This window comes from Vipera berus (assembly GCF_964194415.1).
Source record: "Vipera berus genome assembly, chromosome: 3".
NCBI lineage: Eukaryota > Metazoa > Chordata > Lepidosauria > Squamata > Viperidae > Vipera > Vipera berus.
In genome coordinates, this window is record NC_138204.1 from 112,919,922 (window position 1) to 112,947,108 (window position 27,187).

The following is a 27,187-nucleotide window of genomic DNA, read 5'->3' on the forward strand; positions in this document are numbered from 1 at the left end:
CAATTTGAGTATTTGAGAAGTGTGGCAACTGTTTACATAAAATGGTCACTGTGCTGCTTTTCCTCCTTCCTCCTCCTAAAATACATTCTTCAGATGGCTATAGAGATGAGGATAGGAGGGAAAGGAAGGTTAACTGGGAGCAGCAAGGAAGTGAGCGGATGGAGCAATAGATTGGAAAAGCTGTCCGTTCTACCACAATTTGCAAAAACTCCTATGCATTATCAAGATGTGGTAATGACTAAGGAGGTTCCAGGGCTTCATGAAAACCTTGAGAAATTAAAGTGGTCTGTAGTCTGTCTACTTGTAGTTTAACATTATATGTGAACATAGACTTTGATTAGATAATAGATGAATTCTAGTTAAATAATTAGATACTCATAACTATTGCTTACTTTTTAAAATCACTGGTATGTGAGCCTAATGAATGGGAAAAGATGAGCAGAAAAAGTTGCAAAATCTCCAGTCATTTTCCAGTCCCATGTGACTCTTTTTAAGGTGCTTTTTCACTTGTATCTTATGCAGGTGAAATATAGGGGTTAAAAAAAAACTGAAGAGGGGTGATTTTAAGCTGAAATAATGATAAAGAACCAGTTTAGGACAATCCTTGTTTTGTTGCCTTGCTTCAAAAAAAGAAGAGGGAAAGGGGAGGAAGAATCAGTTAATCTGGGCAACATGCAAATTAATAAACAAAAGGGCAACCAGAAGCATGCATATTCCTATATAAAACCCAGTCAAATTGCAATGGAAGTCTGTGCCTCTCAGCTCTTCTTTGTTGTCCAGCATTTTTCCTGAGAGATTTCTGCATAGCAGTTCTGTCCCATTCAGTCTCATCTGGAAGTTGTCTAAGGGATTTACCTGCTGTAGGTCCCAAAGACAGAATAGGAATTTTATTGACAAGATGCTTGCCTTGTTGTTGAGCCTCTTTGCTGCTCAACTGGTAAAAGTGACATTTTGAGTTTCTTTGAAAATTCATCACAAGTATCCTTGGAATGTTAGACATTCATGCCATGTCTATTATTGACTAAGTATACATATTGCAGTCATGTTTTTATGCTGGCTTTTGGAATACGACTGATTGCTAGTGGTTGCTGAGTTAAGTGTTTTTTGTCATGAATGGGTCATTTCACATGAGATTTGAGCTGGACAAACTGGATCTTGAGACATAAAGAAGCTAAGAGTTTCCTGGACATTCTGGGGCATTTTCTTAGGGCATTAGATGGCAATTTGGCCACAGTTCTAATCTCACTGTACAATAGTGAGCTGAAAAGGTCCTCTATTACTCCTGAGCACTTCTGCTTATGAGTTGCCCAAATGCCTCTTAATTTAACTGAAGAACTGGCACTGAAGCAAATTGGTTGATGGTTTAAGTTCAGTAACAGTTACTATCCCAAACTGAATAGAATCGAAATAGTTGTAATAAATGCAGTAAATAAATAATCAATAAATCAGTTAACAAATGGACAGCTCAGGGCATACAACTGTATCTTCTGCATGGAAATGGTTAGAGTGAAGAAAATTGACTTTGCCACCATCAATGCATCTTCCAAGAATTGCCTAGCCAAGCTTCTTGGGTGGCAACAGAATGGGAGTGTGACTTGGGGTGTCTCCTTGATGGCTGTCTGTCATTAGAGGGGCAATTGGATTCACCAAGTGCTAGCTGTGACTTTAACTTGATTGAGATGCGTCAACCTCAATCAGCTGCATCATAATAAACTCTTATCTGGATCACAGCATGTAGAAGTTACCCGTAAAGATGGTCTAACAACAAAATGTAGCTGTCCAATTTTAAATTAGCTGGCTAAATGGGATATCATAACACCAGTCCTGCTGCATCTAAACAAGCAGCAAATTATTAATAAAGTGCTCCTGCTAGAGCATAGTCCAGTCACAACTAAAATTAAGAAGTAAAACTAAAGCTAATAATCAAAAACGAAAAAAATAATACTTCTACATCCCAATCATCTAACTTGACTAGGAAGATTTATAACAAATTGTCTTATCATCTGTCTATAGTACCAACTGCTATTCACAGTCACTTCTACCAGTCGCTGTTCTTTATTAAATGAATAAGCTTTCAAATCTTTTCTTAACTGTATTCCAAAGATGTGTGGAGCCAGAGTAGAGAGAGAAGAGAATTCCATAATTGATTCTATGTGCATTGTATTTTAAAATATTGCCCAAGAATCAATCTGCTGTAGAAACTATTTGTGGCTCTATTTGTGGACTTGGCTCATAGTATGGTGATCCATTTCAGTGGTCAGCCATTTCAGCAGCAAAACCCCAGTGTTGTGAAATGACTATCTGTTGCCTTCTTTGAAAAAAATACTTGAAGACACACCTGTCTTCTCAAGCATTTATAGAGAGACAACACCAGATTGATTTTGCTAGAATCTGCTTTCCTTTTTATCAAAAAAAATGTTTCTTTTAATTTTTGTCCTTATTGCTGGCTTTACTGTGCTGATTGTGTTTAAGATTTCTTTTCCCATTTTCTTTTAGACCATATATACTGTATTCTCTGGGCAGAAGGGAATTAAGTAAATGAGATATACCTGTACTATAAAGAGGTGAGAATGTGAGGTGATACAAGAATAGCTAATACAGGCAATTGTTTTGTCTTTGTTTTTCAACCTAGCTGGCTCTGCATTTCTGAACCCTGAAGGGGATTCTGGGACAGAAGCAGACAATGACCCCCAGCTGGCTTTTTACACAGATCCATCACGGAGCAGGCGGCGCAGTAGAGGTAAGCAGCACTATGAGCTGGGAGTAGCAAGTACAGTAATGTGAAATGGCTAAAGAGATTGTGGTGCTAGAGGTCCTTCAAGACTAAGTATGTCTCTCAGCATGTTTCAATCACATGTCTTTTGTGCATGCTTAAATAGTAGCCGTAACTCCTTTCCTCCTGCATTTTCTCATTATGGGACAAGCAACACATTACCCACTGCTGCTACTATTAGTTAACAGGATTTTTTTTAATCTTTGCATTTTTCACTCCCAATGCTATAAAGAAGAAGTGGGCAATTCTGCCATCCCTTTCTTCAGTGCATGAGCTGATACAGTAAAGGTTTCCTCAAACAGGGAAAAACCACCGCTCGAGGGTGAAATGGATATAAGTTTAAAAACAAAAATAGAAAAAAAACCTGAATAATTTCGTAAGCCTAAATAATTCGAAGCCCTTCTTTTAAAAAGGACTCCCAGCAGAACTGACACAACCCATCTATTTTCCAGACCAATAAACACATTTCTTTGATAGATTTCTCTCTGCATGAGCTGCTTGGATGAGATCTCTGAAAAACCAGCCCTGTTTGCATGTTATGCATCCCTAAGGCACTTAACTGCACTGTCAAGGAGTTGGTTGTCATGGAGAAACTAACCCATTAAAAGAATGGAGTGGGAAGAAGGGATTAAATATTTTAAAAAGTATACACATTTTCCTTTGAACCAGGATTTCTTCTGGTCAGGCACTACGCATGAAGGTTCTTATATCTTAGTGACTTGTAGACTGACCCCGTGTAAAAAAACCCAATAGAACCTAAAAAGTGTGCTACGTTTCTGGTGTCTCTCAAGCAGATCATTTTCTTAGCTCTCTCCTGTAATAATTGGGCAGAAACGGCAACGGCTCTGCTGTGTTTGGATGCCTCAAAAGCAGCTGGCCAAAGAGTGACATAGATAATGCCCTGATCTGTGACCCAAGGAAACTTACCAAAGATTCTGGGCTGGTTCTACAGACTGATTGCTTTGAATGAAAGTTACCTGGACTCCTTTTGGGGAAAGTTGTAAGACAGAGCTCTATGTTGTTTCAAGTACTGTGTGTCAAGCTCTGTAAGGGTGGCAAGTTCAGAAGATAAGAACCAATTAGATTTTTGAAGAATAGGGTAATGTAGCAAAATCTTTAAAGCCTATCAAAGGAGTTGTTCTGCACAACTGATTAAGGCAAATTTACTCTGAATTTCTTTCTTACGTTTTTTCTCCTCTGGATTCAAAAATCTCTTCTGCTATTCCTCTGTTTCCTTCCTTAACTATCTTCTTGCCTTTTCTGTGTTTCCAAGGTCTGTTAAGACATTCCATCATGTTGTGTTAGCTATCTAGAGAAATATGTGTTGATCCTTTTGGCAAATATGCTACAAATAAAATCCAAGATATCAATGATTCCTAGCTGGTCAGGTCTTCAGTGCAAAAGCAGCCAACTATTTTGAGGGGATTGCTTTTGTCTTTAATCATCTGTCATGTTTCCCAAGTTAACATTTTTTTCTGTGATTGAGCAAAGGTAGAGACAGTCAGACATATTCTTTTGTTTTGCTAACTATACAGAAATCTAGACCTTAATTTAATTATAGTACTTTTATTATAGTGATAAGCCAGGTCAGATGAGTTATATGTACCTTCTCTTCTATCAGACTACATTCTAGCAATTTCTGAGACAGTGGTGGAGAGCCATGCCATTCCTTTTATGACTCTCAGTGAGTACTCAAAACAATCCAATCAACTCTGGTTATTTTGTGCTGAATTTAAGATGGTATCATCTCTTTTCCTTCTCTTTCACATTTTGTTTTACCTCTTATGCTGGCCTAAGGCTGCAATAAAATAACTCAATAAAGATCCAAAATGTAGACGCAGCACAGAATAAGAGACAGATAGGCAAGCATTGTTGTCACTCAATAACGTTACATTATGACCTACCTGGTGCTTGAGGGGGTCATACTAACCTTGACCTCTGAGTGATACAGCTCTCCTAGATCACATACAAGGAATCCTCATTAACAACTGCCTCATATAGCAGCAATTTGCAGTTATGATGGTGCAGTGCTCACATTTACAACATTTGCAGATTGCAAAGCAAAGGAAAGCTGAAATAAAATCAGAAGCATATAGAGGTGCTGTTTCACTTAGTAACTTCTTCACTTAATGATCCAGTTGCCACTGTGTGGACACTAAACAAGGATTACCTGTACTTTCTGTGTTTTCTGAGGAAGAGTAGGGATTTAAAAGAAGTTATTTGTTGATACGTACATCTTCGCTGTTAATTTCAGTACTGATATAGCACCTCTAATGTTGAGGTTAGTTCAGGTAGATGTAATTATTTGTAATCATATACTGCAGGTAAGAAGCGAAGGTGTCACACTGTGTTTTTCTGAGACTATTTAGCATAATACATACTAAGCAGAGGAAAGGTTTACATAGCTGTGCAATAAAATATATTAACCACTAGGCTATATCTGTGATCAAAACTGTAGAAAAACAACGTGGTTATTTTTGAGTATATAATTACAGCAGCATTACCCATACAGATTATGCCTTTCCTATTTTAACAAGGGGATTTGAAACTGTTGAGGTATCAATAAATGATATGGCTATAAGCATTCTGATCTAATCCTATCCGTTCCAAGTGCAGTCCTTTGTTGTCATGGTTTTTAATGGTTGATTCAGTCTATTTATGGACAACCAAAAAGCTCCTTGCTGAAAGACAAAATAATTTTGCATTATCCCAATGCAGCACTTAGAAAATTAATATAGATTATATGTATGAGTTCACAAATGATTTCAGAGAAGAAAATTACCTACGAACCTAGCAAAGCAGTGTTGTCATTGTTTCAGCTTTCACCTCTTGGAGTATTTCAGCTTTCCACTGATGTGGTTAAGGGCACATTTTTGAGCAGGGCAAGCAGTATTTGATTATTTTGACTCAGAAAGTGCACAGTTCTAGTTATCTGGAAACCAACCATCTGCCCATCTGGATTTCAACTGCTTTCTCATTTTTGGAAAAGAGATTCTGCATGGGAAGTGTTTAGGCAGAAATCTGGTTTCTGTGTTTAAAAATCTATCTAAATCTATCTATCCTTAAATATGAGCCAGCAGTGTGCTGTAGCTGCCAGAAAAGCCAGCACAGTTCTAGGCTGCATTAACAGAGGGATACATTCAAGATCACATGAAGTGTTAATACCACTTTACAATACCTTGGTAAGGCCACACTTGGAATACTGCATCCAGTTTTGGTCACTACAATGTAAAAAAGATGTTGAGACTCTAGAAAGAGTACAGAGAAGAGCGACAAAGATGATTAGGGGACTGGAGGCTAAAACATATAAGGAACGGTTGCTGGAATTGGGTATGTTCAGTTTAATGGAAAGAAAGACTAAGGGTGACATGATAGCAGTGTTCCAATATCTCAGGGGCTGCCACAAAGGAGAGGGAGTCAAGCTATTCTGCAAAGTGCCTGAGGGCAGGACAAGAAACAATGGATGGAAACTAATCAAAAAGAAAAGCAACCTAGAAGTAAGGAGAAATTTCTTGACAGTTAGAACAATTAATCAGTGGAACAACTTGCCTCCAGAAGTTGTGAATGCTCCAATACTAGAAGTTTTTAAGAAGAGATTGAACAACCATTTGTCTGAAATGGTATACGGTTTCCTGCCTGAGCAGGGGGTTGGTCTGGGAGACCTCCAAGGTCCCTTCCAACTCTTGTTATTTTGTTGTCTGTCTATCATCATCTATCATCTGTCTATCATTTCTGCCAATTTCACAAGATGACTATCTTAAGAGCTGTAAGGTAAAGACCTGAAAGACACCAATGTAATTTCAGTATTTTTCTAATGATATTATTAAATTGGCATTGTTGGCTTTGTCAGTAGTTTGACTGTCTTGAAAATTGGCATCGTATAGTATCATTACATGATTACATTAAATGTAACACACAACATCTGGACTAATAATGCATTAAATTTTGATGAGTATTTATACATGCATACACAAACAGATACAAACAGGGAGTGTGTACATTTGCATGTACAGATCCAGGTTCAAACATCTACTATTCTCTATTAAGACATGGGAGAGAAGAGATAGGGTGTTCACCATTATTATTAAGAGTCTCCTCATATTATGTATTATGTGCTTTATGTTCATATTATGTGCTTTAGAATATGTTTTATATTTACGTTTTATGTTTCATATTTATGTTTTATATTTATGCTTTATGTTTCATATTATGTGCTTTAGAATAAGTGTTATGAATAGATTTTTATAAAAAAAACAGTAGTGGGAGGGAACAGTTTGGTGATAAGAAGATGTTAATGGTGGTTTGATAGCATACGAAGATGCTATCACAGGACTGAGTAAAGAAGAATAAAGTCAGGAAAAAATATTGCTAGATATATTCCTGGTATTTCAAATATTATATGGTATTTTTAACTGAAAGGTAATAAAGTGAACATTAGAGGAGGAGGGTTTATATTGAAAAGAAATGTAAGCTAAGTAATCAAAAGCATAGTAGACTGGAACTGAGTCAACAAAGCCTTTGTAGATTTTTTTTTAAAAAAAATCCACCTTTATTATTTTTGCAAGTAACTGAAGGTAGGGAACTTACCTAACACTCCTTCCTCCTCCTATTTTCCCTCCACAATGACAACCCTGTGGGATGAGTTGGGCTGAGAGACGGTGACTGCACCAAGGTGACCCAGCTAGCTTTCATGCCTAGAGTGGGATTAGAACTCACAGTCTTCCGATTTCTAAGAGAGGAATTAAAGCACAGATTTATAGTAGAACAAAATTAGGCATAGCTAGTAACTTCTCATGAGCTGTAATAGAAACAGGTGTGACGATAATAAAGACATGATGAATAATTATAGTGATAAAACTCCTGAATGAAGAAGAAATGAAAGTATGGTCTTGAGGAACATTCCAGAAGAGTTACGAAAGAAATGAGAGGTAGCTGAGTGAGTATTTCAAGTTTGGTAGGCGGCAGCATTCTCTTCCTCCCCACAATCCTTGAAGGGATCTCTACTGCACACTACTAATGTACGTGAAAGGTAGCAGGAGGGGGGGGGGGAAAGGTAAGCCCTGTTTGCCCTATAAAGAAAATATTTGAGATGCTGATTATAGAAGAGACACTTGGTCAAGGCAAGGGCGACGTACAAAAAGGGGGAGCAATGATAGAAAGAGAATGAACATGAGAAAACATCAACACAGCCTCTTGGGTTTGGGTGTTAAGTCTAAGGGAGGGTTTAAGTCTCAGCTTCATTTGCTGCATATAGTTGCTGTGTGTACAGAATACAAACACAGAATTTCTGTAACTAGTTCCAGCCAGTAAAGGTAACAGAAGCAGACCATGATTTTGTTTTAGGTTAAAAGGGGGGGGGAAACACCTTGCTCAACGCATTTGTTTTGAAACTCATCCATTTTCTTCTTCTTCTTCTTCTTCTTCTTCTTCTTCTTCTTCTTCTTCTTCTTCTTCTTCTTCTTCTTCTTCTTCTTCTTCTTCTTCTTCTTCTTCTTCTTCTTCTTCTTCTTCTTCTTCTTCTTCTTCTTCTTCTTCTTCTTCTTCTTCTTCTTCTTCTTCTTGGAACTCATTTTACTTTCTGTTTTTACCACAGATAAGTCCTTTAGAGATGGCTGGCTAAAACATAAACAATCCACACAATTCACATTTCATATGGCCTAAGGCCGTAAAAACAAGCGGCTAAGCATAAGAGCTTGTCTGTGGCTTCAGATTTTACATGCTACCCTCGCAGCATATCTGAGCACGGCTTCTGCCTGGAGGGGACGTCATCCTGCCTGTCAGAGAGAGTTGATGGCAAAATGCCTTGACACCCGGGGAGGTGTAAAGAGGCTGCCACTCAGGGAAGCATGACTGAGACAAGAATAGATTCCTGTTTGGAGAAAGCAGGCGGACTGAAGCAGTCTATGGAGTAGCATTAATTACTCTGGGGAACCTGATGTCTATGCACTTGTGGGCTGGTAATGAGGGATACTGCTGTTCACAGCCACCAATTAGGGTATAGGCTGTTAACTGACACTGCTTCAGGAAATTGCCCAGCTCTATTTCTAAATCTATACAAATGAGCAAGACTGTTACTCACGTGCCTTCCCCCTCCTCCTCCCCCCAAAAAATGACTGTATTTCACCTCGGTGTCTGCACCTCTTTCTGCTGAATGGTCAGAACCCCAGATTCATAAAGACCCCAGGAAGAACCAATGCACTAGCCCGGAGCTGTAGTTCATAAAAGGCTCCACCAAGAGCCATTGTGCCAGCTCAGTGTTGAGGCTTGTGAGAGAGGCATATTTGGACGTCACTGACTTCCTTTTCTTACTGTTTTAGTGGGTTCACCTAGAAGTCCTGTTAGCAAGACAACTCTGACTCTCATCAGCATCACCAGCTGTGTCATTGGTCTGGTCTGTGCTTCTCATGTGAGTTGCCCACTTGTGGTCAAGATAACACTTCATGTACCGGAGCATCTTATTGCTGATGGTAAGCCAGTTTTCCACTTGTCGTTTCTATTGTCAGATCAGTATTAGGTGTAAAGTGCATGTAAATGATTGTTACTAGAGCATGCTGTGAAACTTTGACATGTATTTGCACACTGGTCAGGTAAAAAAATAGAACCACTTTTGACTGATCTTTCTCACTGGCTTTTGTCTACAGCATGTAACATCTTCATTAGCCTTCATTAATCTGGCATCTTTCAGATTTGCTGGGATTCCAATTCCCAGGATTTCTACTTTTAACTCAAACTGAAAATCCTGCATGTTGCAATCCTGACACATCTGGAAAGCACTGAATTGAAGAAAGCTAACATCCTCCAAACCTGTTGGCTATTTATCCTTTCCTATTAGTTGTAGATATGTACGTGAATATAGTCATGAATAAATCCATAAAGAACAGATTAGAATTTCAAATGGCCATCCTGTATTTGTTTGTTTTTTGCATTTCCCTGCCTCCTGATACCTTCTGTTCTAATTACAACTCCCAAGACATCTTACAAAGATCAGTAGCATGGTTGCATCTACTCTCAGTCATACAATTTAAAAGGCACACCATTCCAATAAAAAGAATGGGAGAGGAGGAAGATTTCTGCTCAAGATTTGTACAGAAATATTCATAGTCAAAGCCTGGCTAGAGTAGAGATGGTAGCCCCTCTGTTCTATTCATGTTGCCTCTAGAAAACTATATAAAATGTGCATCTGGATAGTCTTCATTTGCAGTCAAGATTCCATGGAGAGAGATTTTTCCACTGACCGGTTTCATGTGCTGCCTGCATCCTGCAGATGGAGCTTCACTGGTTTCTGGCATGCCACAGACTGGTGCCAGTCCGCAGACTGGGGTTTGGGGACCCCTGTGTTAGATCATCTGTTAGGATGGAGTTAAACACCCATCAGTAGATTGGTGATACTCAATTATACATCTCTACCATGAGCTTCCCAAGCGATGCTGTCAAGGTTCCTTCTCAGTGCTTTTTGGCTGTAAGGATGTGGATGAGTGGAAATAGGAGCCTACTTAATTGTAGCAATATGAAGTGGTTGTGGGCTTTGCTCCCCACCCAAGATCTGGAGAATGCAATTATAAACATTCTCTCAGATTGAGTAGGAGTGCAATCTGGAAGTCCATCTGGATTCATGGCTCCAGCTCAACAAGTTGGGGAAGCTGTGGCCATCTTGTGCACCAGCTGTCCATGTTTCTGACTCAGTAGCCTGTGTTCTTGCTCTTTCATGCATTGGTCATTTTCCATTTGGACTGCTGCAATGCATTCTACTTAGGGATGCCTTTGAAGACTGCATCTGATTCAGAATACAGCATTAGGAGCAGTTGGGTACTCCTCAATATCACTATATAACTCCCCTGCCCAATTAATTATGCCAGTTCCTAATCAGTTTCTCAATACAATTCAGTTATCCCCACTGAGTTTCCAAGTGCCACAATCCTGTTGGCTTTTCAGAAGATTCTTAGAACAGGTATGTCAAACTGCCAGCCCACGGGCCAGATGCGTCATGTCGAAACCACACCTACCCCATTGCCGGCAAAGGAGAAAAAGTCACGATACGTTGCACAATGTCATGTGACATTACGAGTGTGACATGCCTGCTCTAGAACTTGGCATTTCATTTAGACTCTAGAACTAGGATGTTAATGTGGCAGAGTCCATGTTTGGTCTGCTTGAATAAATAGTGTTTACTTCACATCTTTAATGTTTATATTGTTTTGCTATTATTCTTTTACTTGTTATATTTACCCACCAGAAAGATGAGTGAGTGCCCTTATAAATTTGCATAATAAAGACATTAAAAGTTAAGAAATTCTCACTTCCCAAACTAATGTGCCAACACAATTTGTTTTAACTCAAGTTCACACCTGTGAATCTTGTTCTTCTCTTCTACTAGCCCCTCATAAGGTCGGTGTTGCCCACAGACCTGATCGGACTTTACAAGCTTGTGTCATGTGCCCTAAAGATCTACTCCCCAATGAAGAAAAATCCTCGGTCGTGTACAAGATGTCATGCTAAAATTGCAACTGCAATTACATTGGGGAGACAGAAAAATGACTGAGGACTAGAGTGCATGAACACAAGCTCGCTATTAGAAGACAAGAACAACATTCACAGGTGTGGGCACACATGGGCACACATAACCAAGTCTTTAATCTAACAGGGACCGAGGCAATTGCCAGTGACAAAACTAAAGGCGGCCGTTTGTTTAAGGAAGCTTGGTTTTCAAACCACTCCTCTATCAACCAGCACATAGATCTCCCCCCGGCATACCAGGCACTAAGGAATTGGGAAGAGGAACGACATGCACGATATAGAGGCAAACAGTGCAAACATTCACAGAGTGCCTCATTGTATCAAAATCAAGATTGCACAAACACATAACCAGCCTGCATTGTAGAACACAGGGAAGAAGAGAAACAACTATTTAGAACCTCTGGTATAAGAACATGGGCAATGACTAGAGCTATGGCTATAACACACGGAACTGTCAACAATCCACTGTTGATAACAGACACCCAGAGACAACTACATCCCCCCAAAATGGATGCGAGACAACTCAAAGGAATATGGCTGGCCTCAACGAACAGACTGGTGACGCGCTCCGTGAGTGGAGCACAGAGACACTAACACTATAAATGCGATCTCCCCACCCCAGCGTTTCCATCCTGACGAAAGCTTGATCTTTTAACCATAAAAACTGTTTTAGTTTTTCTTATTCCATCCTAGTGTTTGTTTAGTGTATGTATGTGTGTGTGTGTGTGTATATATATATATATATATATATATATATATATATATATATATATATGTATATGTGTGTGTGTGTATGTATATATATATATATATATATATATATGTATATATATGTATGTGTATGTATGTGTTTGTGTGTATGTATGTGTGTATGTATATATATATATATATATATATATATATATATATATATATATATATATATATATATATATATATATATATATATAGATAAGATAAAAAAACCAAAGCAGTTTTAATAAAATCGAGCTTCACCTCTCCAACAATTCTATCCTGACTACGTTGGCAGTTGGCCAACAAAAGCTTAATTTTATTAAAACTGCTTTGGTTTTTTATCTTATCCCGGTGTTTGGACTTTCTTTAATACACACACACACACACACACACACACACACACACACACACACACACACACACATATTATATGTGTACTCATCTCATTCAAGATGACTCTGGGTTAGGAATGTTAGGAATGTCTTAGATTCATAGAAAATATAAAAGGAAGATACTTTTTCATAATTTTAAATTCAGTATAGAAGTAGAATCAGTGGTCTTTTTAGCATAGACAAGGTAAAAATATTAACAGATTTTATTTTAAAGCATAGGCTAACTTTGAGCCAACTTGCTTACAGAGAAGAAAATGTGCCTTATGAGCATCAGAGCCCCATTTTCCTTTCCAAATGTTTCCCAGAACATTGGAAACAAATGCTCCCCCTACAAAAATGCTGAGCTATGTCCCACTCAAGACTGTGCCAGGCTTAGGCCCCCACTCACCTTCTGTTGGCAGATGAAGTGAAAGAAAAACAGACTCTGACAACATATATGTCATTTGCCACCTGATAAATGAACAGCCAATAAGAGATTTTAGCTTTGAAAAACATTGTTAATTCAACATTGGCCTTAGGGGAGGTTGATCATACCAGATTGGATGAATGTGTGTTACATAACTTACTCTCCAATACTGAAGACAGAAAGATTGGTAGTTCTTTTTGGAAAACCAAACATCAATTAGGTTGAAGCAGAACTTTGCTTCCTAATGGGAAACTCTTCTGTGTCCCAAAAATTTGTTTATTAAGGTATGCAATTTCTTATTGTGATCTGAAGTGAAACAGTCTAATCAGATGTTCTGATTCCTAGGCCAATGAGGGGGAAGATGCTTGTGAAAGAGAACAGGAGTGGAGGGTGGAGAACAGATCAGATTTATGGAGCAAGTGATCCTGATTGAGCAAAAAAATGAGTTGTCTTAGCTGGAAATTTAATAGGAGATTTTTGTCCTTGGAGCAATCTGGTTTCATGGATCTCTGTTGGAGAGTCAGCTGGCTTTCATGGTATCAAATTTACTTCCAAATTTTCTGTTATTCGAACTATTTTGTTAGCCTAGATATGCTTTTGTATATACAAAATCATGATATGAGATAATAGACAAATGTGTAAAGATATCTACTGGAGATAGACATGCTAAGTCTAAAGCACCTTTGATGATCAGTGGCTGGATCTTCAAAACAGGATAGATAATTGGGGATGTTTGAAGTGGGTCCTGGAAGAGGTATTTCCAGGTCATTTCCAGAAGGGGGAAAAATATGCCTGCCTAATGTTTTTGTTCACAGAAAAGAGCCAATGCTTGTTAAGTTACATTAGAATAGTAACCCTGGGGATATTTTCTCACACAAATTATAAAGTGGATTTTAAGCTATATCAGGCAAAAATATTCATTCACATTACAAATCAATTTTCTTTTGTATGTGGCATAAATGAGAGGAAAGGCTTAGGGGAAATTTAGATCTCACATGTGAAAATGCCTTCAGTGCTCCTCTTTTGGAATGATGCAGTTTCTTTCCATTTTCTATTGCAGGAAGCCGATTTATCTTATTAGAGGGGAGTCAACTGGATGCCAGTGACTGGTTAAATCCTGCCCAGGTGGTTCTTTTCTCCCAGCAAAATTCTAGTGGGCCGTGGGCCTTGGATATGTGCTCCCGAAGACTTCTTGACCCTTGTGAACATGAGTGTGATCCTGAAACTGGTAGGTGGGTGCAATGTGATCTGGGGGATTGTCCAGTTTCCAAAGTTATCAAAAACTGTGGTGAGAAAATGACCTTCATGTTTCCTTTGTTTTTGTATGGTGAGAACAAAAATTCATACAAAGTTTCTTATCTTGAATGCATTTTTTCTTCCACCCAGCAGACTATTTTATGATTGATTGTGTCATACTCTCTGATTTAGGCTGACGAACTTTCCTATGAACTATTTCAAGAAATACTTGCACTCAAATTTTATATACGTTCTGGTAGGAGGAAAACCTGAAAATGTAAAGAATTTTTAATATGAATAGTGCTAGATTCTACCATTTCTTCAACATGCACAATTACGGATTTCCAAGTGCCACCCCCTAAATCTAGAGATGGTATATCTCAGGAGATTGGTGCAGACTTCTCTCTTCTGCACATGCTCACGAGAGGCATGTTTGTTCCCCTTTGATGTGATGTGACTCATTTGCCCATCGTCTCTGCATTTCATTTATTCACAACCATCTGCCATTGCAGCTGCCAACTCTAGCAGGCCTCTGAGGGGGATGGTTTCAAACCCTCCTAGGGCTTATTTCTAAATTCATAGATTTTTGCCAGCATTCTGTAAAAATGGTTATGTCTTCCCAAAAAGAAAAAAAATGACAAAACAAGTACTTCTGTTGTGCCTTTTGTTCTCTTTGGCTGTCACCAGACTAAATAGCCATGTGGCTAGTATTTAAAGCATACAACTGTGGAGTCCTCTTCTTCTTCCCTATCCACAGATAAGCCCAATATAATTAAAAAGACAGAACTTACTCCCAACTAATTCAGTTGTAGCCTTAATGTAGGCTTTCAGAAATGTCATCTAGTGAGAGGAGCAAAGAAGTGAATTCAGAGGAATTATCATATAAGCACATATTAACCTATGATTGCAACTTGAAAATTTTTTGGCATCATAATAACGTATGGCAGGGAAACTCAAAATACTTCATTGTTTGAGATGCAGGATAAAATGGGATCTCTCCCTGCTTTTTGTTCCAAGTCACCTATGGAGCTAGTGTTGTCACTGAATCCTATTTTAATGCTAGCAATTTCTAACATTAATTCCATCACCTGGGAGAAGCGGTCTGGTTGGGGATTCAAGTGATCAATCATACTGCAGATATCTCAGTCTGTTCTTAACCATTTGCAGCTGTGTAAAAATAATCATCCAAAATGCACACACAGAAATGTAGAATTCAGTTTTCTAGTGATTTAAGGCACCAGGCTAGAAACCAGGAGTGAGTTCTAGTACCACTTTAGGCATAAAACTGGCTGGGTGACCTCAGGCCAGTCACTCTTTCTCAGCCCAGAGAACTTATACTACAGGGTTGCTGTTGGGGGGTAAAATAGGAGGAGGAAGAAGTGTATGTTTGCTGCCTTAAATTATTCATAAAAATAGGCAGGATATAAACAAATGAACAAAATAAACAAATAAACAACAAATTAATACTATGACCCCTGTTCAGGATTTCCATTTTAGTTGCCAAAAGATACACATGAGAAAAAGGTGAGTGTGGCAGGGGGAAAAAATGTGTTGATTTGCAACAAAGCCTGGGCAAGGAGAGGATGAAACACCCATCAGAATAGGAATTCACTTCTGAATGAGTGGCTGGTTTGAATGGGACAGTGGGAGAGCTTCACTCCGGTGGCCTTTCCACTCAGTAAGCATCTTTCTTTTCCCTGCTTTGCACCTGTTGGCAATTTCATTCTAGCCATATGAAAGGAGAATAATTTCTTTCTGTCAACTTTCCCTTCATCATTTTATAATCTTTTGTTATGTTCTCCTCTCACAGTGTGATGCAGTGTGACCTTTCATGTATTTCTTTAAAAGTGTGCCCTACTACATTCAGTGATTACAGCCTTATTCCTTTCTAAACTAATGTAATTCCTTTGGGATTGGTATAGCTGGGTTTTCAAACAGGAATGCCTGAGAGCTAATCAGGAAGAAGACCCTGAAAGGCCCAGAAGGGTTCCAAATAATTATTGTGTTTTTTTTATTTATAAAGCAGTGACCTGGGTGCATAAAGGAAGGAAAGGGAATAAAATAAAAGAAAGGGTATAACGGTGTAAAAAAGGTGTAAGCAAAAGATGTTGACATCTCATTTCCTGGCATCTCATTTAGTGGAAAATCTCTCACAATTGATACATTGGATGATTTCTATTATTATGACTTGTAATACTGGGTGTTTGTATGTTGCTGCTTGCAAGCTGCCTAGAGCCATAATGACTGAACCAATGAAAAATATTCATATTAAAAAAATAAATAAATTGCAGGTTTCAAATAAACAAATAAGTATTTTCAGATTCATCAATGAATAAGGGATTATGAGATTGTGACAGATATTTGTGTGAAACTAGAGTCAGTCATATTTGCTGATTTATTTATTTATTTTCTAGCACTGGTGATGTTACTAGTTAGGGTAATGAAATGTCTGCAGGAAAATAAGCAAGCTCAGAGAGCACCAAGGACCACTTGCTTGCTTGCTTGCTTACTTACTTACTTACTTACTTAAACTTACTTATGTACATATGCACATACGTGTGTATGTATGTAAGTATATATGTGGGGTAAGAGATCAGAGACTACTCATAGAACAGGCATTGTATATTATACTAAAAATGTCCAGGCTCCTTTTCTTGTTGATCCTCTGACACTTTGCCTATTTTCTTGCCATTTTATGTTTTGTTCCCAGCTATATGATACACTATGTGTGATGAGGCGGCTGGAATGGTATGCAGGAGGCTGGTAGAAAAGCATTGTGATCTTCTGCTTTTATCTCCAATTCGTTTCCTAATAATTCCTTCCTAGTATGACATTTTTCTTTTTCCACTCCTGCTGCATTCTAAATTGACAGCTCCCAGCAAAACTCATTCCCTTTTCAGAGTTGTTACATAACTCATGTATTATTCTCTTGTTTTTGTTCTTCCACTTCTAGGTGAATGTCTTTGCTATGAAGGTTACATGAAGGATCCAGTGCACAAACACCTTTGCATCAGGAACGAATGGGGCACAAACCAAGGGTAGGCGATTTTCATAGCTCTGCCAAATTGTTGCTCAGCCTGAGTGAAGGCGATAGCACCTCAAGCAGCCTGGTGATCAAGCAAGACAGCTTGGAAAAGTTAGAGAGCTGCAGTAAAATCCAAGTGGTGCCTGTAAGGAAGTACTCGCAATGTCCTGGACTTTACCTTGTAGGCAGGGAGAGAACTATTGAAGTTAGAGGATTGCTGATGTTGAACAAGGATGCAACTAATAAAGTTTCAGGGTTCTGAAAGTAATAAAAGTTTTATTTCATAAAGACTAGCTCAATGCTTTGTATATGCTGTGACCAACATAGAGCAGGTCCACTTGCCGCCATTCAACCAGTTCCATGGTGGATAAACTAAGGTGAAGAAATTCTCTGTGACTTCAATTATCAAGGTTGCTGGTGGTCAGTAGGTCTGTGGACTTCAAGTCAAATGTTGACTATTACATTTAAAACCCTAAACTGCATGGCACTGGGATGGATAAGATGACACCTTATTAAAATTGAATGTACCTGGTCCAGTAATTCAGTAAGAGAGCTTTATTTCAGATAGCTTTTGGTACCAGCTGATTTTGACTACCTGGCTTTTGAGAGGGGGTGTTATTGGGGCATTTAATTTTTTCTTTCTGTGTTTATTTTGAGAGTTGGATATGGGTCTGGATTTGTTGTTATGTTCTTCTTTTCTTTTTGTTAGCTCTTGTACATCACCATATGTCCATTGGCACTAGGATAGGTTATAGATACAATAAAAGAAATAGAGAGCCAGTTTGGTGTGGTAGTGAAGGCACCAGGGTAAAAAACAGGACTTTCGGAGTTCTAATCCTGCTTTAGGCACAAAGCCAGTGGGTGATCTTAAGCCAGCCCTTCTCTCTTAGCCTTAAGAAGGAGGTAATAGCAAACTAATTATGAAAATCCAAGAAAACTGCAGGGGCTTGTGCAGGGAGCCACCAAGAGTCAATCTTGACACAAGGGGACAAAAAAGAAAAATACATACATACATACAAAAGTTGTACTGCATGGTTATGAAAAGTATTGACTTCTCTGCTGTGTGAGGAAGGAAAGGCTGGCAGTGTTTTTCAATACTCTTCCATTCAGTTAATGGAGGCGAGAGTTCAGAGGTTGTGAGAAGATTCACACGAGCCATTTTGATTGTTCTTTGCAATGTTGGATAAATTTGCCTCATCTTGATCTCCATTGTTGGGCAGATCACAGTGAGCACTGCTTGTTCTGTTCAGGTGGATTCCTCTCAGCCAGAATGTAACTGAAAGGGATCCATCATGGAACATGATTAATACTTCTTTCAGGATGGAATGTATTCTTTTTTGCTTCAAGGAAACATTTACAAGAACTCTGTTTGAAAAGGCCCTACCTTGATCTAAGAAGATTATTAAGTCACACTAAGCTATCCCTTTCTTGATTTAAGTACCTGAGAAGAGCCCAATTCACTTGGTTAAACTGACTACCTGGATTCATTGTCATTTGGATTTTGTTTGGAATTGGAACTGGCTTGGTCATCTTCCTTAATCACCTTTGCCTATGTAGGAAAATTGCACCTTGTGGCTAATTTCCTTGAATGTCTTGGCAGATTTTCATAAAACCAGTTATGGTATTTTTCTAAATTATTTTCAGGTATTGGGTCCTAAGGAACACTAAGTGCTTCTGGTCATCCTGTTAGGCTATGTGTTGAAGGGGCCAATGTGTTAGTGTTGACCTTTTGTGAGCTGGTTGTACTTATTTATTTATTATTATTTATTAATTTAATTTGTATAGCGCCCTTCTCCCGAAGGACTCAGGGCGGTGAACAGGGCAATACATAATAAAAACAAGATACAAAAATTAAAAAGTAATTAAACAGCAATGCCCGTAATAAATTAGTACAGATTAAAAAGTTAAGATCAATTTATAAAACCCAACCCCATCCCATCAGGCCAGGCCAGCTTGTTGAAAAAGGTAGGTTAGTGACAGTTATCCTCTCCTTATCCCATCTTGACTATGGCAGTGAACTTTAGTGGGGGGGGGTGTCTTACCTTGAAAAGTATCTTGAAATTGTAAAAGACTGGGATTTGGCCCCTAAGGCATGCAAGGTCTAGGACGTGTGTCCTTCCTAGAGATCATTTAAGCATTTTAATGTTGCCTCTTTCATTGTGAACTTGCTAAAAACTTAAATTTAAAAAAGAGGCAATTTTGACAATGTTCCTGTGCTGGGAGTTCTGTTAGATACATAGAGAGGTATGTTTGCCCCCTGTCCTCCCTCCTCAATATGTAGGAAAAAGGAAGGTAGACCTTTATTTCTAGGCTTTTAATTGTAATTTGATGGTTTAAGGTTACTCGTTGTTGCATTTACAAACATTGTATTTTCATGTCATATGTTGTAGGCCTGAGCATGGATGGGTGGATATAATCCTAATTAATAATACATTGGGATGGGCATTTGCTTGTCTTCGCATTACACTCTTGCATGTAGCCCTGATCAGTTGAAACAAAGTGCTGTAGAGTATGATTGCTTGAGCAAAGGGAAAATTTACCGTTCTCTCCATGTATTCGAGAAACTCAACTTCGTTATTGATATAAGATTACAGAACTCAACTCCATTAAATTCCAGCACAAGATGATAGAGCTTCGTTTCTTTTTTTACAGTCTAGTTCTGTTTATAGAATTACTGTGAAATCAGCCCTTGGAGTTCAGTGATCTCACTTTCCCTATGTAGTAGTTGACCTGAAAGGCACATCTGAGCTTGGTAATTAAGTCTGTCAAATTTATGTTGTTTGGCGCAAGAGTTTCAAAGAATTATTAATTCCTTCTATGGTTGTATCCTTTGATTATAGGAGACTATAGAAGAAAATGTGTATTTATTTTGTTACTGTGCTTATTTCACTCTTGGTATATTTCTAAATTTGAGAGCAGAAAATACTAAAAAGGAGAGAGACCACACTGCCCCCTAGTGCCTACTAATGGAAAATAAAGGTTGCAGAAGCGTTTATGAATCCTAGGGTTGCCAGATTTTTGTGCAAACATTTCATATTTGCCTTTAAAATTTTAATAGCAGAAATCTTTGTGTGTAGCACAAATGTACTGTATCTATCTATCTATCTATCTATCTATCTATCTATCTATCTATCTATCTATCTATATCTATCTATCTATCTATCTCTAATCTCAAAATAGCTATATAATAAGTGTCTTTAATATATCCTGTCTTGTCAGGTCTGCCTCCATTCAAGTCCTAAAAAGAAAACTCCAAAGATTTAGAGAAGAGATATTTTTACTAAGAATGAACTGATTGCAGCAAAAGCAAGGCAAGATCTGAGTAAAAACCATGCGAAAGGTACACATTGAAAGTCTTCCCACTGCCCTCCCCCCATGGTCCAGCCCAGCAGGCCAATCAATGTCCAGCATCATGTTATGAGAAAGCCTCTTCAGCAGATGGTGCACCTCCAGAGGCCCAGGATGGTTGGCCTTGGCGAAGTCTAAACATCCCCACTCTGATGATGGGGAGTGATCCTCCCTTCTGATTCTCACGGGAGCACTTCACACCAGCTCACTTCCCCAACCCAAATACCACACAGCCCCTCCTCCTGTTTCTATGGCAGCCGAGGGCAAACAAGCGGCAAACTGCAATCCGGCTGACATTCGGCCCTTCCACAACAGAGGAGTTAGCCTTATAAAAAAATTAAAAGCATAAGAAAAACAATACAGCAAGTCAATTATGGGACATTATCTAACTCAGGTTTATCAGGCTACTTCCTGTGAAACACCTGACGAAGTCTAGGAGCTCTAACGTTGCGAGCATCTACCCATTCTGATTGGGAAGGAAGGAAATGCTTCCATGCCACTAGATATTGTACTTTTTCCCATGTACTTTCTAGAGTCTTAAGATTTCCTTGACTTCAAAATGTTGCTTTAGGTAGATCCAACTGTACAGTAACTGGGTTTATAATCTTCGCAATTGGGAATGGCACTACATATTTAGGTCCCAATTTCTTAATCCCTGGGTGGAGCCTAACAACTTAAAATTCTCACCAAAACTGGGAAGTGAAATGCATTTTATGACAACTTCTTCCCCTGGATAAAAGTCTCATCAATAACAGGATAGGTGAGTGGGTATTTTATTCTAAAAGCATTTGGGCTCTTAGTTCAGTATGTCAGCATTATTCTTGGCCTGTACAAGGAAGCAATACTAGGCTAGATCACATAAGGGATAACAGGTACCATGTGATCCTCAGAAGCTTACTTTACCTGTTTTTATTACCACTCATACATAGCTTTATTCTTCCCCAATTTCCCAGCAAAATCATTGTTCTTGCCAACAGTAGTGAAGAAATAACTGTTTTCCTGGGGATTGCTTGGCAAAGGAGGAGACAACTCAGTCTTCCTCCAGCAGTTGTGAAGAGACAGTATATATAATCCCACTTTCATGTCTCAAAGTGTTCATGGAGGCCAGTATCATTCCACAACAAGTTCAGCCATGCCAGGTTAGAAAGAAGAAAGCTGTTGAACCTCTTGAAATGAGATATCTATAAGCAAGGAATCTTTGTAGGAAGGGGATAAAAGATAATAGTGGGAGGACAGAAAAATAGGGCAGTATTATATAATTCCAATTGCCAACATACGCTGGATCATGGAGAAAGCTAGGGAGTTCCAGAAAAACATCTACTTCTGCTTCATTGACTATGCTAAAGCCTTTGATTGTGTGGATCATAACAAACTGTGGCAAGTTCTTAAAGAGATGGGAGTACCAGACCATCTTATTTGTCTCTTGAGAAACCTATATGCGGGTCAAGAAGCAACAGTGAGAACTGGACACGGAACCACTGATTGGTTCAAAATTGGGAAAGGAGTCCGGCAAGGCTGTATACTGTCGCCCTGCCTATTTAACTTATATGCAGAGCACATCATGAGAAAGGCAGGGCTAGATGAATCAAAAGTTGGAATTAAGATTGCCGGAAGAAATATCAACAACCTAAGATACGCAGATGATACCACTCTAATGGCAGAAAGTGAAGAAGAACTAAAGAGCCTCTTGTTGCAGGTGAAGAAGGAGAGTGCAAAACTTGGGTTGAAACTTAACATTAAGAAAACCAAGATCATGGCATCTGGCCCTCTCAATTCCTGGCAAATAGATGGGGAAGAAATGGAGGTAGTGACAGATTTTATTTTCCTGGGCTCCAAGATCACTGCAGATGGGGACTGTAGCCAAGAAATTAAAAGACGCTTGCTCCTGGGGAGGAAAGCCATGGCAAATCTAGACAGCACACTAAAAAGCAGAGACATCACCCTGTCAACAAAAGTGCGTATAGTCAAGGCTATGGTCTTCCCAGTTGCAACGTATGGCAGTGAAAGTTGGACCATAAGAAAGGCTGAGCGCCAAAGAATTGAGGCCTTTGAACTGTGGTGCTGGAGAAGACTCCTGCGAGTCCCTTGGACCGCAAGGCGATCAAACCGGTCAGTCCTAGAGGAGATCAATCCTGACTGCTCTTTAGAAGGCCAGATCCTGAAGCTAAAACTCAAGTACTTTGGCCACCTAATGAGAAGGAAGGACTCACTGGAGAAGAGCCTAATGCTGGGAAAGATCGAGGGCAATAGAAGAAGGGGACGACAGAGAATGAGGTGGCTGGATGGAGTCACTGAAGCAGTAGGCGTGAGCTTAAATGGACTCCAGAAGATGGTAGAGGACAGGAAGGCCTGGAGGAATGTTGTCCATAGGGTCGCGATGGGTCGGACACGACTTCGCAGCTAACAACAACAACAACAACATGAGCATTCACTGAAGAGGAAAAAGTCCTCAAAGAAAGGAGTTTATCTTGAAAGTACAGGCAGTCTCTTGTATTTAAATCCACTTTCAGATCAGTCTCAATCTTGTCAGATAAAACTTTTCTTAATTCATAACATTTATCAAGATAGACACTCTTAAAATTAACTCCCTGGATCCATTGTTCAAAAATATCCTTCAGCAGGTTCAATGTTAAACTATTTTGCTTCATTCTGTATTAGTAAAATCATTAGTAAATGTTCTTCTTCTTAGATGTAATTTTTAGTTCCTTCCAATTACCTCTAGTGCCCAACATCCAATGACTCATCCTATAAATTTAATGACTCATCATATAATTTAAATTTAATAAAATCTAAATCTAAAATATAAATCTATTGTATTTTTAACAGAATTCAAAACAAAAGCACTTTCCTATGAGAAACATTATAATAATCCCTTAGTCCATTTGTAACTTTCAGTCCTAATCTCCCTATTGCCAATAATAATTATAATAACAACAACAACAATAATAATTTAAACTTGTATTTAAAGTTTCTTTCAATAGAGATGGAAGGAAACTCACTTAGTATTGTAAAACTTGTCATTCCAAAGGTTCCTAATAGCTGAAAAAGCAGTTAAGAAGCAATTTTTAAAAAGAATTTGAAGTAGAAGTATGCAATCCCAGTATAAACACACAGACACACACTATACAGATAGTCCTTGACTGTTGTGATTCAGGGTCAGCCTGTGGGTTCGGCAGTTGGGTCGGATGACTCAGAGGAGGAGGAGGAGGGGGGTGTTGAAGAACTTGCTGATGATGGCTTTGAGGCCCCGCAGAGCCCCCAGCCAGGCCCCTCCCACCTGGTGGAGACCCAGCTGTGTGAGCCTGACAGCGTGGATGAAGATGACCCACAGCTGGCCCTGTTCAAGGACGCCCGACGCAGGAGGCAGTCAATTAGGAGTAAACAGAGGAAGGCAATGGGGCTCCTCGGAAGGAGGCACAGAGAAGCCACGCCCTGAACTCTATATAAGGGGAATGTGTGGGAGGGCTGGTTTGCTGAAGGCAACCGCTTGGATAGTTCATGTTTCTTAAAGCTTCTGTTTCTTGGTTTGTCTTATTCTGTTTGTTTTTGTAGTAATAAATTTGGCAGGCGTAATTCCAGCCTCTTGCCTTCTTGTAAAAGGGGTTGTCCCTGCTTTTGATGCAGGGCCGGTAGCAGGCTGGTACAGAACATTGACTTACAACAGTTCATTTAGTGACTGTTCAGTTACAACACTGAAAAGAAGTGACTTATGACCATTTTTCATACTTACAACCATTGCAGCTTTCCATTGGTCATTGTGATCAAAATTCAGATGCTTGGTAACAGTGTCCCAGGATCATGTGATCACCTTTTCAATCTTCTGACAAACAAAGTCAGTGAGGCAGCCAGATTCACTTAAAAACTGTGTTACTAACTTAACAGCTGCAGTGATTCACTTAACAACTGTGGCAAGAAAGGTCGTAAAATGGGGCAAAACTCACTTAAGTACCTCACTTAGCAACATAAACGTTGGGCTCAATTGTAATCATAAGTCAATGACTACCTGTTTTGTGTGTGTGTGTGTGTATGTGTATCAGGCTAATTATAATTTTTAAAGGTTACTTCCCAAAGTAAAAGTTTCATAAGTCAGTTGGGTGAAGGAATCCTCCTGGGTACCCAGGGCCTCTGGGGATGCACTGCCTCGCATGACTTCCTTGCTGCCTCTTTTTTACATGTCACAATGCAACTTGTACAATGTGAATCAAGGCTCCCAGGGAACCATCACCTACAGTTCTGATCACAGTTATTGGGCTGTGATAATAATAACTGAAAGGTTATGGTGATGTATGTTTTTTGTTCTTTTGCCCTCCCAATCATAAGATTCTAAGCCTCCAGCTCAATAATTTTTCTCCTCTAATTGAGTCATTTAGATAGATGCAAGCATAGTTCAAGGGTTCAGACTGAACATCAGAAGTCTGTGTTCAGTTTCCTTATTTGCCTTAGTTCCATAGAATATGTCTTGTAGCATTGATTGACTGATCACTAGGAATTGTATTATTCTTGTTCTCCCCTGGAGTTGCAACTCCCTCCTCCACAGAGAAGCAGTCTTCCTCTTCCCAGTCCAGAAGGGGGCTACGTTTGTTGGCCGGGGTCGCAAGGGGGAAAGAAAAGAGAAAAGGAGACTTACTTCCAGTGTCCATTATCTGAAAAAGTCCTTTATCTTGGTTTGTTTGTGCGTGGTGGCAATCATGTTTTTCCAATCAGGCCAAGGTCCATTTACTCAGCTGCATTACAATTCCACTAGACTCCGGCTTCTGGCCTCCTTCCTGTGCTTTTCTAAAAGGTCTGTGACTTTTATAGAAAGTCAACCAGGGGTTAAAACGGGTTTAAAAATAGGTTAAAAATGGGTTAAAAGTAGGTTAAAAATGCAAAGTTAAAAAGAGGTAGGAAGTTAAAATAAAATTAGAATAAAATAAAATTTAAAATTTAAGAAAAAAAAAGCATTCACTTTTGGAGGAGCTCTTTATAGCCTTTGCTGCCTGTCCACCATCTTGTAGAAACATTCTATCAGTTCTTGCTCTAGGAGTCACTAGGAATTCAATATGCAGCGGGCATTAATTAATACTCACATCTTATGAGCTGCTGGATGTAGAATACGTACATAAGTGCATATAGCACAGATGAGATAAGTGGCCTGCTGTGCTGTCAGCAAATTACCATTTTAATCATGTAATACCTTAATTTTTACATAAATTTACAAATTTACATGAATTTTTCAGTGGGTATAATTGAACCACAGACATGCACATTGAAATTGCTTTGGGTTAGGGTTCAGTTCACTGGGAGAATTAAGAACATTCCTAACTATTTCCAATTTAAATCAACTTTGAAAGCCCTTACCAGTATTTAGTAATACATCATATTGCCTATACATTTGTACTTTAAGATATTTAACTTTAAATTAATCTCAGAGAGAGCTGAATATTTTTAAATCTTGTGTATTGAATGTACAACGCATTTTATTTTTATTCTTCAGACTTCTGTAACAAGTTCCCCTAACTCTTAATTAACAAATAAATGTATTCCCAACACAGCAGAAATTGCCAAAGAGCAGAACCGCTGACTAAGGGTATGGAAAATTGCCTGAATTGGAGCCTAATCATTGTAATGGCTTGTGTGTAAGGCAAAGAGGTTCTAGCATACTGGCATATATAAGAATCCTAATTATCCATTTACATCCTTTAGCCACTGTATCATAATTACAATTGTGGTAGTTAAGGGATGTCAAAAAAGGGGAAAAAATGATTTTTCATCCCTACCTCTGGAGGTTTATGGCAGAAAAATAGATTGTAATCCATGTTAATTAATGGGAATAATAGACCAGCAACTTCTTAGTACAAAGCTTATATATATATATATATATCATTTGTATAAGCTGAGATATGTTCCTCCATTTTCCTACTTTCTGATCACTAAATGATAGTGTGGGACACAAAGTTTTTGAATGATTAGGATCAAATCAACTGGCCACCAGATTCAGAGAAATTGGGATAGCTTCAGAAAGGGGCATTGAGAATGATAAGGCTGTTGGAAACTTAATATGTGATGTAAGATTGAGGATGTTGGGCATATTAAATTTGAGACTAAAGAAGTTAGATATGACAGTGTTCTTCAAATATCTGGAATCTGGTTGGATTTAGTCAGACAAAAATTCATGATTCTTTGTTGACAACTAAGTTTAGAGTAGTCTGGTACAGCTTTCTTTAGCATTACTACGTTCGACAAACAGCTTTGGATGAATGGTTTAGATCAGTGGTCCCCAACTTTTGTGGCTTGGTGACCTGGCTAGAGGGGGAGAGGGGAACCAGGTCATGTGAATGGCAGGCCAGTGCACACAGGGCTTTTTTTCTCATAGAACGCTCAGAACGGAGTTCCGGCACCTTTTTTGGATGGAACCTTGTAGGGTAGGCAAGGTGGGTTGTATGACGTGTGAGTTCCGGCACCTTTTTCTTTTACAAAAAAAGCACTGAGTGCACATATGTATGCACGTCGGCCCACTGCTTGTGCAAGTTGAGCTGGGCGTGCATGCGTGCATGCTGCCCTGGTTCCAAATAGGCCACAGCCTGGTAGTGGGGCTGTGGGCTCCCTGGTTTAGATGAATGGTTCTTCCTTTCTTTATTCCTGAACTTTTAATCTTTTCAAACCATCAGTTCCCAGTTCAGGAACTTCTAATTTTCACTACTAACTGGTTTTCCAGATTATTTCAGTCATTCTTAGCCTTTTATAGGCAAATTCTTTGCTCATGGTAAATGCTTGTA

General features: G+C 38.9%; 1 protein-coding gene and 1 long non-coding RNA gene across 2 annotated transcripts in view; one reads left to right on the forward strand and one right to left on the reverse strand.

Moving 5' to 3' along the window:
* The window catches only part of ASTN1 (astrotactin 1), a gene marked incomplete at both ends in the record, with an annotated part of 171,683 nt that overhangs the window by 40,064 nt on the left and 104,432 nt on the right, over positions 1–27,187 (forward strand). Inside the window, 4 exons of the mRNA XM_081325533.1 lie at positions 2,633–2,740; positions 9,091–9,240; positions 13,881–14,048; positions 17,010–17,094. Coding sequence (XP_081181659.1) covers positions 2,633–2,740; positions 9,091–9,240; positions 13,881–14,048; positions 17,010–17,094 — 511 coding nt within the window. The remainder of the gene's footprint in view (positions 1–2,632; positions 2,741–9,090; positions 9,241–13,880; positions 14,049–17,009; positions 17,095–27,187) is intronic.
* On the reverse strand, positions 20,580–25,484 carry LOC308665619. Its single transcript, XR_014025909.1, has 4 exons — positions 25,057–25,484; positions 24,160–24,249; positions 23,429–23,468; positions 20,580–20,754 (listed from the first exon to the last, which is right to left on the reverse strand). It is a non-coding gene; the product is annotated as an uncharacterized lncRNA (long non-coding RNA).